Below are 14,081 nucleotides of genomic sequence, written 5' to 3'. Positions count from 1 at the left end.
ATCATGAAAATTAATGGATATTTTTTGTAGTATTTAGATAAATTTTAGTAAGAGAGCTGTTGTTTAAACTTTGTTAACCTTCTGACTACTGCAGGCGAGATATCTCTCCTGATGTATGTCAGTCGACATACTGTATACTGCATACAGTGCCTTCCCCAATTCATATTTCCCACCATTTTGTACAAGACACTCACTGGAAACGGAAATATAATAAAAGAAAAAAGATTTCTTTTCAAAATGGTGGCTTTTATTTTGATTTTGGTTTTCGGCAAGTATTTTCGCTTGACAACAATGGCGGCATGTTGCCGTCATTCTCAGGGATCGCTAGTTGACTGACAGCTAATTCGATAATAAATTTGATCGTTTTACCAACAATGAAAATCACCAAATATTGCAATATGAATCGTAGTTCAGGTTTTAAAAAAAAATCGTCAGAAAACCACTGTTATCAGGAATAATGTACATAAATATTGAACAGCTGGCCACAAATGCCCATAATTGTTTTATTTTTTTGCCTAATTTTAATCACCATTAACTGATCTAAAAAATTTTTTTTTACAAAAACCCACGAAAATAATACTTACCGATTCATATATGAACTTTATTTCATGTATTTAGAAAACATTATGTCAGTAAAAATTATAAATTTGTACCCACTCAACGTGGTTTTTGTTAAAAATTAATCCAGTAGTCTAAAGGTTAAAGTGCATGAAACATTTATAACCCATAATCACCTACATGTAGTAGGGACATTTATGGTATGTTATGTTTTTATTACATACCCTTAAATTATTTTCTGGCAGAAAGCCTGAGTCAGGATTCTGATTTTGTAGGGTTGGGATGGGATGGAGTGTAGCTCATTATTGGAGCACTCATCTAAAATGCGGGGGAGAGACGTAGCCCAGTGGTAAAGCACTCGCTTGATGCGCGGTCAGTTTGGGATCGATCCCTGTCAGTGGGCCCATTGGGCTATTTCTCGCTACAGCCAGTGCACTACGACTGGTACATCAAAGGCTGTGGTATGTACTATCCTGTCTATGGGATGGTGCATATAAAATATCCCTTGCTGCTAATCGAAAAGAGTAGCCCATGAAGTGGCGACAGTGGATTTCCTCCCTCAGTATCTGTGTGGTCCTTAACCATATATCCGACGCCATATAACCGTAAATAAAATGTGTTGAGTGTGTCGTTAAATAACCATTTCCTTCCTTCTTTCTTTCCTTCATCTGAAATGCAATTAGTCATGTCATATTTTTGTTCTGGTGATTGATTATGATTGCAAACTGATTGGTTAGGTTGACAAAAAAAGTGTAAATTTAGGAGTGTCCTTGGGTACAACTAGCGGTATACATAGAGTTTTATATCTAATAAAGTGGTAGAATTCTGAAAATAACCTTAAATGTGTTCATTTTGATAGAACATTGCAAAAAATAATGTTATTTTAATATTTTGACCCTTTTTTTGGCACAATAGTAAGGAATATATTTTTCAATGGTAAACCTACCAAATAAAGACACTCAACTGAATGTGATCTCTTATTAATGACAATCTGCTAATTTAATTCATACATTTATCTTGAAATCAGAAACCAAAATAGAGACATCAGATCTTGTCACCAGTAGAGCTTCTTGTTCTGTGTTACCATTTAGTGTTGATGTCACATGATCAGCAGGGTCACATATGCTATATCATATTGGTATAAATGCCGAAACCTGGAAATAAATTGGATTTCTTATTCAAAACAAAAACTAATGATCTTAATTTGAACATTATAACTGTTTCAGATAACAACATTTTATAAATGATGTGGTGTTTGGTGGAATTCATGGTTTCTAAAGCTTATGAGAGAGTTAGAATTGCAGATTTATGTACCATTAATATATGTGGACATTCATAACCAGCTTCAAGAATATAAGTGCTGTATAACCATCCTGAACATAATTTTTCATGTTTTTGAGAACATGGGCCCAGAAGTTTAATGGATTTCTTTTTCTTTTTATTTGCAGCTATGTATGAGAAATTTACAAAAGATGATATCCGGGGTGATTGTATGAACTCATATGCTGTTCTTCTGATGCGTAAGTAATTTTGCTTATTAGATGTACTTCATATTAACACAGACTTATTTTAATGAAGTGTAATTCACAAGTGGTGACAGAACATATCATTTCTTAGTGGGGCGTATCATGTTTAATTAATATGATGATATTTTTAACTTTGTACTACGATCATTTAGTGAAAACATGGTTATGCTCGGTTTCAATGTTGCTGATATTAATGATGATGTTATGATTTTAAATCCATGAAATTAAAAATAGCAGAGTAGTGTCATAGGGTGCCGATTTCACCTAAATCACCCCTAACTTGAATCAGTTACAGTACACCTCTGAAACCAGAGATTAACAGGCGTATAGTAGGGTTTAAGCTGGATTCCAAAACTTACCTTAATAGCAGTTTGTGAATTTGATAAAAAAACATTCATCAACCAAAGTCAAGTAACGTTTGGCTAAACAGATTATTTTTAAAAACAGCTATATGCATAAAAATTACACACTGTTTTTGAATTAGCTGGTAATGATTTACTTTTGCCAAATTTAACTTTAAATTGCATTTGGCGACTTGGTGAACACCAGCTTAAAACTGTATGAGTAATGAAGATGTTTATTATATTTTGTTTGAACTATTTTCTTCAGAGGCAAAGTCTTGTGCAGACGGTTTGTTCCAGGAGGTGCTGGGGCGTAAAGACAGAGCAGACTCAACTCGCAATGCGCTGAGTGTTCTCACAAAATTCAGATTCCTCTTCTATCTTCCACTCAACATCGAGAAGAACATACAAAAAGTAATGTTTCATTACCCACATGCTTTGTGATGTCAAATATTATAGCTATACTAGATGTAATCTCGGCTTAGATCAAATGTGGTGGTCTTACACTAGGCTTCCGCGAAGAATATGACAGCCATGATAGCCAGTCCATTCCACTTCTATGTTAAGTGACCAAGATGGTGGCCTCTATTGCCGATGAATTTACGGTATTCATCTCTGTATGCAATATTTAGCATGATGTGTGCATGGTAGTTGACTGGACTTGAGAGTGGCATTGGGTAAATACAAAGAAGGTGGTTGGTAGTACAAATCAAAAGAGAAAAAGTGGTTGGAAAGAATGGAAACATTTAAAATGTTATATTATAGATGAGTTATTTTTCATTCCAGTACAGGCTCCCACCCAGCATAAACACATATGTATGGTCACATAAACTATGTTTCACCCATTTCATGTAATAGGGAACATTTAAAAAAAATTAATGAGTGATAGTTGCTTTAAAACTTAAAGAGGGGACAATCAGAGTTCGACAAATCCACTAGCCTGACGCCCGTAGCTAGTGGTTTTTAAGTTCGGGCTAGTGAGAAACACAAAACCACTAGCCCTTCTCGTTATCGCTCAATCGTGGGTTTTTTGTGTTTTCTTTCTTTCTTTATTCTTTTCTCTCGGCTGAAATTTTGTTTAATAAATTTGATTGTGACGTTTGTCATTGAATAATATCAACAACGCAATCAGTATATAATAATAATCCACTTGAGCTAGGTCTGCAAACTGCAGTAACATGCTATCTCTGCATTGTCACAGTTACAGCATGTATTGTTTACCTTTCCCTTTCAAGTTTCTGGCACAGGAAATAAGTCTAATGACATGCGTTTTTTTTATTGGTTAGACACGTCACGTGGTAGTTAATCTCGCACATATGTTTTAGGCTAAGAACTTGGAAATCACCAATCGCGACGACAGGTTAATCTCAATCAAGTAAACCCCAGCCATGCTTTGAATTTCAGTGTTTGTTTTATTTACCTATTGTTTTCTAATTTAACACTTCGCTGACATATGGTTATCGGCAATCAGGAAAACAATTTACTTTAATGGTAACCGCATATGCAATGAATCAGCTTGGCCTGTTACGTGTAGCGGTTTGGATAATATGTCACAGCTGCCGATACAAGATAGTACCTTTTTTGTTCATCAATTAACAACGGATTAGATGTCGCCGTTATATTCTTTTGATATCGGTCTGACACTGGTTAATGCCCTGTATTTGAGCAATTGGCATCACCGTTTCTGGCGACATAAATAGAAGGCCCTAAATATATAACCAACTACCAAATACACTGAACCATCTATTACCGTGTGTCACACTGTCGTACCCTCATTTAAATTTAATTATTTTGATAGTGTCTTTAGATACCAACCAAGAGTTTGCTCAATTATTTTTCCCTGGGGGGAGTGCAAAAGCAAAAACGGGACAATGACGATGGATCACACTTGACAAAAGACCAAACGTACGACATGACAAAAAACCGAAAGTTACAACATGATTTAAGTGTTTGTTTTATTTTTCTGTTATACTTGTAAATGTGTAATGTTACGAAACTTATATAAAAATCCAGTTATAACTGATCAGGAATTTGGGCTAGTGCTTTAGCTTGGTGGGCTAGTGGTTTTCACAAACCCACTAGCCCTGTGTCTAGTGACTTTTCAAAATATTTGTCATACTCTGGGACAACTAATGCATTTGACCTGGTATGCATATTCAACGATATATAATGCACATTATTGCTTAATATCAACAAGTATAATCATATAGTTAATTAATAAAACAGTTAAATGTGATGGCTATTATATATAACGAACACAGCCATTTTGTACCATCCCAGTGAAGACGCCCTCTGGCGAGCTGGTGGTTACATAATACCTAACATGTCACGTCAGGAATTAGCCTTCGAACTGAAGAAACAAAACATACCTGATTTTTGTGGATGCATTGCAATGTTCTGTAATAATAGCCATCCCAGTAAGCCAGCAACAATTATATATTATTTTTCAATACAAAATAAACAACCACTGTCAAAGTGTTGAAATAACTGTATTATGTTTTGTACATAAATTAACCCAAGTACTGAAATAATAAACAGAGTGTTTTTTTGGTTAATTGTTCTTTTCTTTCTGTGGCCTGTACCTGTGGTTCCTGATTGGCAGGTGTATATTTAGACGGTCCCCAGACACTGTGTCTAGACAAACTAAAAAGACGTGCTTCTTTTATTAAGATCACAGGGTATTGTGTGATAACCACACGGATACCCCTCAAATCATAATAGCATTATCAGCCGTCCTGCTTTATTACTGTAAGTAATTCTGTAAAACCCTTGATTAAGTAGACTTTCCCATCTAAAATCACAAAATTGACCAATTACATTGTCCCAAAGAAAAGAAAATTATCACTTGGGTATCATGAGTGGTAGTTTTTGCTCGAACGTACCCTACCAATATGCCTAATAATATGCATTTTTTCTTTGGATTAAAAAAAAAGAGAAAAACACTATAACTCCATTTCATTCTATTGATGCAAATTGAAATATATTTAGGTAAATAGATTGTTATACTATCAAGTCATTTATGTTGTTTTACAAGTTAGGTTGATGAAAGCGAAGCACCTTGTCATAAATTAGAGTGTTTGTTTACACTGTGCATAGAGGAGATGGACGGAGCTGACGTCATTTCGCCCCAAGCTATACCACCAGACATCACAAAAACAAAACAAAATGGCTTCCCCCAGTTAGCAGGAATAATCATGTTTTTTTTATTAACTCTAAAATTACACGTTTTTCATTTGTTAAAATGTCAGTATGTGTTGGTGGTCCAGTTATGCATCTTTTCAACACATAAGGCTCTTGTTTGTTCAATGTTAACTTATTACGGGTGGGACGTATCCCAGTGGCAAAGCGCGCACCTGATTTGCAGTTGATCTAGAATCGATTCTGTCAGTGAGCCCATAGTGCATATAACAGATACATGGCTACTAATGGAAAAATGTAGCAGGTTTCCTCTCTTAACAAATGTTTGACATCCAACAGCCGATGATTGATAAATCAATGTGCTCTAGTGGTGTCGTTAAACAAAACAAACTTAACTTTTGTTTGCTTGTTTTTCAGGGCAACTACAATATTGTCATCAATGATTACGAGAAAGCAAAGTCTTTATTTGCTGACACTCAGGTCAAAGTTTTCAGAAAAGGTAAAGGCACAATTACTTTTTTCACGTCTTATTTTGCAGGGCAATAAATGATACTATTATAATGATATCGCTTTTGTTATCCTTTTTAACACTGGATACTAAAATATAAATATAACAATAAGATAACTAAAATATAAACATAAATTTTAAGTTTGTGTGTGTATGTGTGATTGTGTTGTGTGTGTGATTAATGAAATGTTTTTGAAGTTTCTCTCTTCATCCTTATTAATGTTCTCTTTTTGCTGTAGTGTTTAATGAAGTTGAAGCTCAGATTGCGAACTTTAAGCAGATGCTTCACCTCAAACTGCTGGATCCAAGCATTGAACTGGAGGAGCAGAAAAGACTCATCAGGTTTTATTTTTTTAACAAAAATATTCATTTATTGACCATGTGAGGACAGTATTGGATTTTTATTACCCACCTGGCTAGGGATTCTCGAAGCTATCTTAACGCTATGATATAATAAAATCAAACCATAATGTTGTCATCGCTTATAATGGTTTTACGATTTCATAGTGCTAAGATAGCTTTGAAAATATGGGCCCAAGTGAATGTAAATAGGGATTCATCACAAGTGTTTTATAATTAGAGCCTCCACGAGTTCAAAATATTGAATTCGAGTACTCAAGGGTCAAACTCGACCCGGACCCGAGTACCCAACACTTAAACTAGATGATGATGAGACCACGAAATAAAGTAAAATAGCATTATGCATCTTAATTCCGGCGCTGAACATGGATGCCAAACCATGCCATTGTATTGCATTCCACACATACTCATAGCCCTATAATGTAACTGGCTGCAAGCATGTGGCACGGGTACTCAAGTTCTGTGAACAGACACGAGTATTGCTAGACTTGGCCCATGCCCGAGTACTCGAATACTCGTGGAGACCCTATTTATAATGTGGAAAATAGTAACTGAGTCTGTTAATCAGTATTTGTCGAGCCTCTGCCAAGACCAATATCGATTAACTAGACGAGGTTGATATTTTCCATGTTAAAAAACACAAGTTTGTGAATTCTATTTGTTCTATAATACTTCTAAAATAAGATTTTAATTAAATATTTAGTAAATTATAATTCTAAAGTTACCGCCACCGGTAATATGATATCATCATGATTAGCACAAATTAATGTAGTTTGACATCACAAACTTAACTAAATTTATTGAAATTTTATGCATTTGGTATACAGGTCTTGTTGGCTTATAAACAAATGAATCATTGACCGCAGAAACTAGGTTAATAAAGCAAAATATCAAATGGGTTTATGATATGAATATTATGGAAGTTACAGAATAAAAATATTGTACCCACCATAAGTTGTCAATTTCACATCATTATAATGTAGCCAAACTGCCTACAATTTTGTAGGTTCTGTTTTCTCTGTTCTGATATTTTGACACGACCATTAACATTAATATGTGCAATGTCTCACCTGCTCCATTATTATTTACATATTTATTGTTTATTGCTTGGATATGTTCAGTGAACACACACAGTTAATTGCCTGCTCCATAGTGCAAAAACATTGACTATTGGTATTTACACATTATTATGTCGATTATTGGTTGACAATAAATATTATTTGGTGTATTTGTTGACATTTGAATAACAAACTATTTTGTCATGTGGCTAAACTGTATTAACTCTTTGGATCTGAGGGTGATGATATCATTTTGCCTTAATCCAAATTGTTTGCAAAAATCCGATTTTCAGAGAAATATTACATTTTATATAAAAAAAAAAGAGTTAGTTACCTCAAGAATTCGGGACAGTGACTTGAAGTAAAATGTTTGATTGTATTTGGAATATCGACATTGTTGTACAGTAAAGTACACTTATAATGAACATGCTAGAACGAACTACTGCATAGAATGAACTGATTGTAAAGTCCTGTTTTATGTCCCTATACACAAATGACCAACTTGTGCAAATGTGTACAACAAACTACTGTGTATAATGAACTAACTATCATGGTCCCTTTCGGTTCGTTATATGATTACTTTACTGTATTGTTCTTTGCCACAGGTATTTGATAAGCCTTGAGTACCAGGGAGACCCAGCCTGGGAGTGTTTGGTGAATCAACAGAAGTGGTTGTTATCCTTACTCACAGAATGCAAGGAGGACCACATTGATCTTGGTATGAAGTATAGCCACTTACATTTTGTTTCTTTTCATAAACACTGATATTCTAAACAAGAAAATGTATTTAATACATGTGTAAGTTATTTTAATCATTAAAAAGGCTGTATTAATCAGAAACGTGTTATAATGGCAGGTAACTCGGGACAGTCTCGTTAACAACTTATTTTTGTTTGTTTTCAGAGAGGTGTGCCATTCAACAAGGAGATGCAGTCACTCCAGGTCGCTGGAAAATAGCCAATGTTTCAGGCTTAAAACCAGGTCATTATACCTTTTTGTTGAAACATTGGTTTTATTTTATCACACAATCTTTATTGAGGAAATATTCTATGCAAGGGGGAGTGTATTTTTGTGGATATGATATGCATCAGATAAGAACTAGATTCAGATCAGAAATATAATAAGAGAAGGAAAGAAATAAAAAGTTTGTTTTGTTTAACGACATCACTAGAGCAATTAATTAATCATCGGCTATTGGATGTCAAACATTTGGTAAATCTGACACATTGTCATCAGAGGAAACCCGCTACATTATTCCTAATGCAGCAAGGGATCTTTTATATGCGCTTTCCAACAGACAGGAAGGCACATACCATGGCCTTTGTCCAGTTGTGGTGCACTGGTTGGAACGAGAAAAAACCCAATCAGCTAAATGGATCGATCAAAGTGGCTTGATCCTGCGACGCAAGCACCTCAAACGAGCACTCAACCGACCGATCTAAATCCCACCCCTAGAGAATGAAGTCATAAATTACTTTTATTGTAAATTTCAATCACTATTACAATTGTTTTTTTTTTTCTATAAACATAAAGATGTAATGTGGGATTGTATTGACTTCCTGACACTGTGGATGAGGGTTTTTAATTGCAGTCAATCTTTGCTTTTATTGTTTGTGTGATCCCATATATTTTTCCATCAGTTTATCGTTTTTTAACATTGGTTATCCTTAAAATTATTCACAAATAAAATATTGTTCACACATTTCTCTGCAACATGTCTTTTGACAAATGTAACAATTACAGTATATTTTACATCTAGTGTCTTTTGATCTTGTGATTAGTCCCCTACAAGGGCGTTCTCATTATGTGACTTATTGCATGCGATCGAATCATACTGTGAGAATACCTAAATTGGAACGACTGTAGTCTTGTACGACTAGTTGTGTTGGAATCATTCCGATTTGAACATGTCCTATTTCTCACAATGAATCATAAGCTCTCAGCCAATCAAATCACATTAAAGTTCAACCGTTCAGTTTTGTTACTTTGCGGGGATTTTTTGTGTGTTGTTTATAGAGTTAACATGTCAAAACCCATAAACCCTATTATTGTTAAGATGTGATCAGTAATTGTTTTCTTACATTGTCTTCATTCATGTTTTCTTTATTTCAGTGGAAATTTGTAGGCACTTATATTTCCTGCAAAATATTTTTAAACTGATGAGCTTTGGTTGACGTCATGGAATCTTATGACATGACGTCTTCCCATACACATGATTCGAGTCTACAACAAATCGCATGGGACTAGTTGGTGCAACAAATCGCATGGGACTAGTTGGTGTGACAAATCGCATGGGACTAGTTGGTGCAACAAATCGCATGGGACTAGTTAGTGCAACAAATCGCATGGGACTAGTTGGTGCGACAAATCGCATGGGACTAGTTGGTGCGACAAATCACATAATGAGAATGCTGCTTACTGGTCTAACTGGAGGGGACTACAGGTTTCGTCTCCGTCCTTCTATCTGTCTTATCTTTCTGTCGGTTGGTCTGTGTGTCCATTCACATAGTTTTCCGCATAGGTTTTTTCATAATGCATCAAGATATTGAGCTGACATTTTGTGTATAGTTTTATCATGTTCTGTTACAGATCAGGTTGGATTTTCGTGGCAATTTACCTATTTTTCATACAGTTCTTAAGTTTGAACGAACAGGAAATTTGTTTTCCTGACTTTTCTTTTGCAATGCCTGAAGATATTGAGATGACATTTTGTATATAGCTTTATCATGTACTGTTAGAGATCAAGTTGAGTAGCATTAGAGATCATGTTGTGTAATATTAGAGATAGTTTAACTTTCATGGCGATTTACCCATTTTTCACAAGAGAGTTATGGCCCTTTAGGATATACAAAAATTTGTTGGGCCTAGTAAAGGGACATGTATTGCTTTAACAAGTACTCTCAGAATGCCTGTTAACCAATGTACTGAAGAAAATGTTAAAGAAACATTCCTTTCATTTTTCAAGACTTGCTGCATTGTATTCTGTTTTAGGTATTTCACGTCAGTCGAGTTTTACTTCTCCTACTGCTGACAAAACAGGTGAGGCTGACCACACCTAAACTCATTTCCTTAACTTGATCATGCATAGAGACACTGTGTTTATGAGACTAATTGCAGGTTCAAGGTAGCATTTCACTTGAGCTCTTGCAAAACATATTTGCCAGACATTTCATTCATTCTTTATTGAATGTGAACATATGTGTCTTTTCTTAAATTAGTTTTATCTGGTGCAGCCAAAAATCCAGACATTTGGGATTAAAATATTTGACCTTTGATATTATTATCAGAACTGTTTACCTTTTTGTCTTCCTGTATTCAAAAGAAATGTTATAGCTATGCTTTTAACATGAATTCTAGTATTAGTTTATAAGGTAACCGACCTAAGAAAAAGAGTGAGTTTTGTTGAATGACACCACTAGAGCACATTGATTTATTAATCATCGGCTGTTGAATGTCAAACATTTGGTAATTTTGACATATAGTCAGAGAGATGAAACCCGCTTCATTTTTCCATTAGTAGCAAGGGATCTTTTATATACAGTCGTGGGGCGCTGGCTGGAACAATAAATAGCCCAATGGGCCCACCTACGGGGATAAGGGAAAAAAAATAAAACAGTTTTTAATTACTTGTTATAGCCTACCATTGAACATGCTTATTGCAGGTAAAGTATATGGCCCTTGAACTGAGAAGGCATACACATTTATTTAGCCTCTCAGAATACTTGTTATTAGTATCCTATCAGTCCAACCGAAAGGGATTATAGGTTTCATCTCAGTCCTGTCTGTCTGTCTCACATTTAGTTTTGCAGACTTTTTTTTTACAATGCTCCAAGATACTGAGCTGAAATTTTGTATACAGCTTTACCATGTACTGTTACAGATGAAGTTTGACATGGCAATTTACTAATTTTTCACAGTTCTTTAAATTTAGGAGATACAAAATGCTTTTCTTTTGACAATGCCTCAAGATATTGAGCTGAAATGTTTTGTATAGCTTAATTATGTTCTGTTACAGATCAAGTATGACTTTCATGGCAATTTACTCATTTTTCACAGAGTTCTGGCCCTTGAACTTGAGAGATATGCAAATGTGTTTGGCCTGGTAGGGGACATGTATGGTTTAACAGTACTCTCAGAATGCTTGTTCACAGTGCCCCAAGATATAAAGCTAAAATTGTGTGTATAGCTTTATTATATAGTTATAGATCAATTTTGACTTTTATGGGGGTTGGGCCATTTTTCACAGAGATATGGCCCTTGAACTTAGGAGGCAGTGGCACCACAATTTGTTAGGCCTGGTAGGGGACATGTATTGCTTTAGCAGTACTCTCAGAATGCTTGTTACTCAGGTGTGAAGTACCGCATCCCACAGAAAGTGATGTATGTCGAGGACCTCACAGAGATCATGATGGACAACTTTCCAGACCTGTGGAAACTCGGACAGGCATACTTCACTGGAGAATTCATAAACAAGCTAGAAGTAAGAATTAACATCATGATCGTTTTTATGTTAAGAAATATGTGCTCAAAACACTGTATAGATAAATAATGTCTCCCAGTTAAAAATAACGTAATCTTTAAGTTATGGTCTATGGCTCTGTTTCATGAAATAGTCATAGTACTACTTTTGATGTAAATATCATGACCATTACATTTTCTAGGATTGGCAACCTGTTTCTTAAGTTCCAGAACCAATTTTGATTTTTCATTAAAAACATGAATTAATAAATACTTTTTCATACAAACATATTTGTAGCCTTGTTATAAAATCATCAGATCATTGTCTAATTTTTATTGAACATCTACGTAATGTAGTCAGATTGTCACTTACCGGTCTGTGAGAAGGTAACGTTGTCTTGCCTTGATAAAATCAGATGGTGAAGATATGTGTTACTTTTCCAGCATCAATTTATGTGTGTAACTCTCTATTGAGTTTTAGTGTTTTGTGGTAAAAGATAGTGAAACCAAAATCTCATCAGTATCGCTGATACCAATCCTCGTGTTTGTTTCATTGCAGATCTCTGACAAGGGCTTCAAGATAGACACAAGCAAGCATTCCAAACTAAAGGTTTGTCACATTACTTAAATATCATAGAAATGTTCTTAGGTAAGCAAAGAAAAGGAGAGACAGACAGACGTGGATGGACAGACGGATGGATGACAGACAGATGGATGACAGACGGATGGATGGATGGATGGATGGATGGATGGATGGACAGAGGTCCAAACAGACACACACACAGTTACACATACACACACAATTTAAAGTATATTTCTTTCAAAACGTGGTAAAGATGAACACTCTTATATCAGCTACTGTTGAGAAACTTTCTTGCTGCATTTGCAGTATGTTAGCCTGCAACAGGACGTAGCCCAGTGGTAAAGGACTAGCCCGAAGCACATAATACAGTCTAGGATCAATCCCCGTCAGTGGGTCCATTTGGGCTATCATTGTCTGTGGGATGGTGCATATACATTGCTACTAATGGAAAAATATAGCAGTTTCTTCTCTTAAGACTATATGTCAGAATTACCAAATATTCGACATCTAATAGTCAATGATTAATCAGTCAATGTGCTCTTGTGGTGTTGTTAAACAAAATAAGCTTTAACTTTTTTTTATCTTAGCCCAGAATATCTCAAGGCATAATTTAAAAAACAAAATACTACACGCTTATCTCAGCTCAGTGTTATCTCAAACTGTTTTGGTTCAGTACCTTCAACATCAAAATAACAAAGTTAAATTGTATTTAAAAATAATAATATTAATTTTTTTCAGCAAATGATTTCTGAATTGGTCAGTCTGTTTACAAACTTGATCCGAGCGGCATTCTTACCGGAGTCGCTAGAAACGATCCCGGACATTGAGCGACAGAAGTATGGTATTTGGCCAGGTAAAAAAAAGGATGTCCCTGGTGCCTGGCTGCCCCACTGTGTTAGACACATAAGGTAAGAGATCTGATATCAAATTGACATCAGATCTTACTAATACTACACTTTGCATGTCTTTGTTAGCTGATCTGACTTACGCCAATGCCATTTCTTGCCCATCACAAACATTTGTGTTCTGAACTGCATCACAATTTGCTATGCAATTTTCAGAGATTGTTTTAACAATTCTAAAAAATTAAATAGTAGATGCTAAACAATTTAAATGTAGCAGGCTGTTTGAGAAAAGTTGGTGACTATGTAGCGAGGTATTACATTTCATTCTTTGTGAATAAAAGTGAAACGCAGTACTTTTTACATGCTTTTTAACTGAACAAAATTCTTTAGCATATTGCTCATGCATTTAATTTTAGGATGTGTGCCTCGTCTATGTCAAGACTGGATCCCAGTGGTAGTTCAATGATTCTACTGCAGGAGCTGGCCTTTGACCTGCGAACCAACTGCATGTTCACCTTGTTGAAACAGGCTATAGTAGGTGTGTACTGGTAAAGTGAACACTGTTGTGCCTTGAAATAAATCTAAAATAGTTAGTCAGTGGTCAACATATTGCCATCCCAACTGGTTTTCGCTGATTAACATCACCATGGGCTGGAAGATCTTTTTGCTTTCCATTCTGTCAGACTGACAATTGTTTTGCGTTTAT

The 14,081-nt window shown here is 35.3% G+C and overlaps 1 protein-coding gene across 2 annotated transcripts in view; it reads left to right on the top strand.

The window, feature by feature from the left end:
- Positions 1–14,081, top strand: part of LOC121388731 (exocyst complex component 2-like) — a 66,786-nt gene that overhangs the window by 30,384 nt on the left and 22,321 nt on the right. The window contains exons 8-18 of one of the 2 annotated variants that reach the window (XM_041520209.1): positions 2,007–2,078; positions 2,694–2,839; positions 5,981–6,062; positions 6,311–6,413; positions 8,095–8,207; positions 8,393–8,470; positions 10,481–10,528; positions 11,839–11,969; positions 12,507–12,557; positions 13,269–13,438; positions 13,792–13,913. In XM_041520209.1, coding sequence (XP_041376143.1) covers positions 2,007–2,078; positions 2,694–2,839; positions 5,981–6,062; positions 6,311–6,413; positions 8,095–8,207; positions 8,393–8,470; positions 10,481–10,528; positions 11,839–11,969; positions 12,507–12,557; positions 13,269–13,438; positions 13,792–13,913 — 1,116 coding nt within the window. The remainder of the gene's footprint in view (positions 1–2,006; positions 2,079–2,693; positions 2,840–5,980; positions 6,063–6,310; positions 6,414–8,094; positions 8,208–8,392; positions 8,471–10,480; positions 10,529–11,838; positions 11,970–12,506; positions 12,558–13,268; positions 13,439–13,791; positions 13,914–14,081) is intronic. The other variant, XM_041520210.1, reaches the window with a different exon arrangement.

This window comes from Gigantopelta aegis, chromosome 14, assembly GCF_016097555.1.
Source record: "Gigantopelta aegis isolate Gae_Host chromosome 14, Gae_host_genome, whole genome shotgun sequence".
Lineage (NCBI taxonomy): Eukaryota > Metazoa > Mollusca > Gastropoda > Neomphalida > Peltospiridae > Gigantopelta > Gigantopelta aegis.
This window is presented reverse-complemented; position numbering and strand designations above follow the sequence as displayed.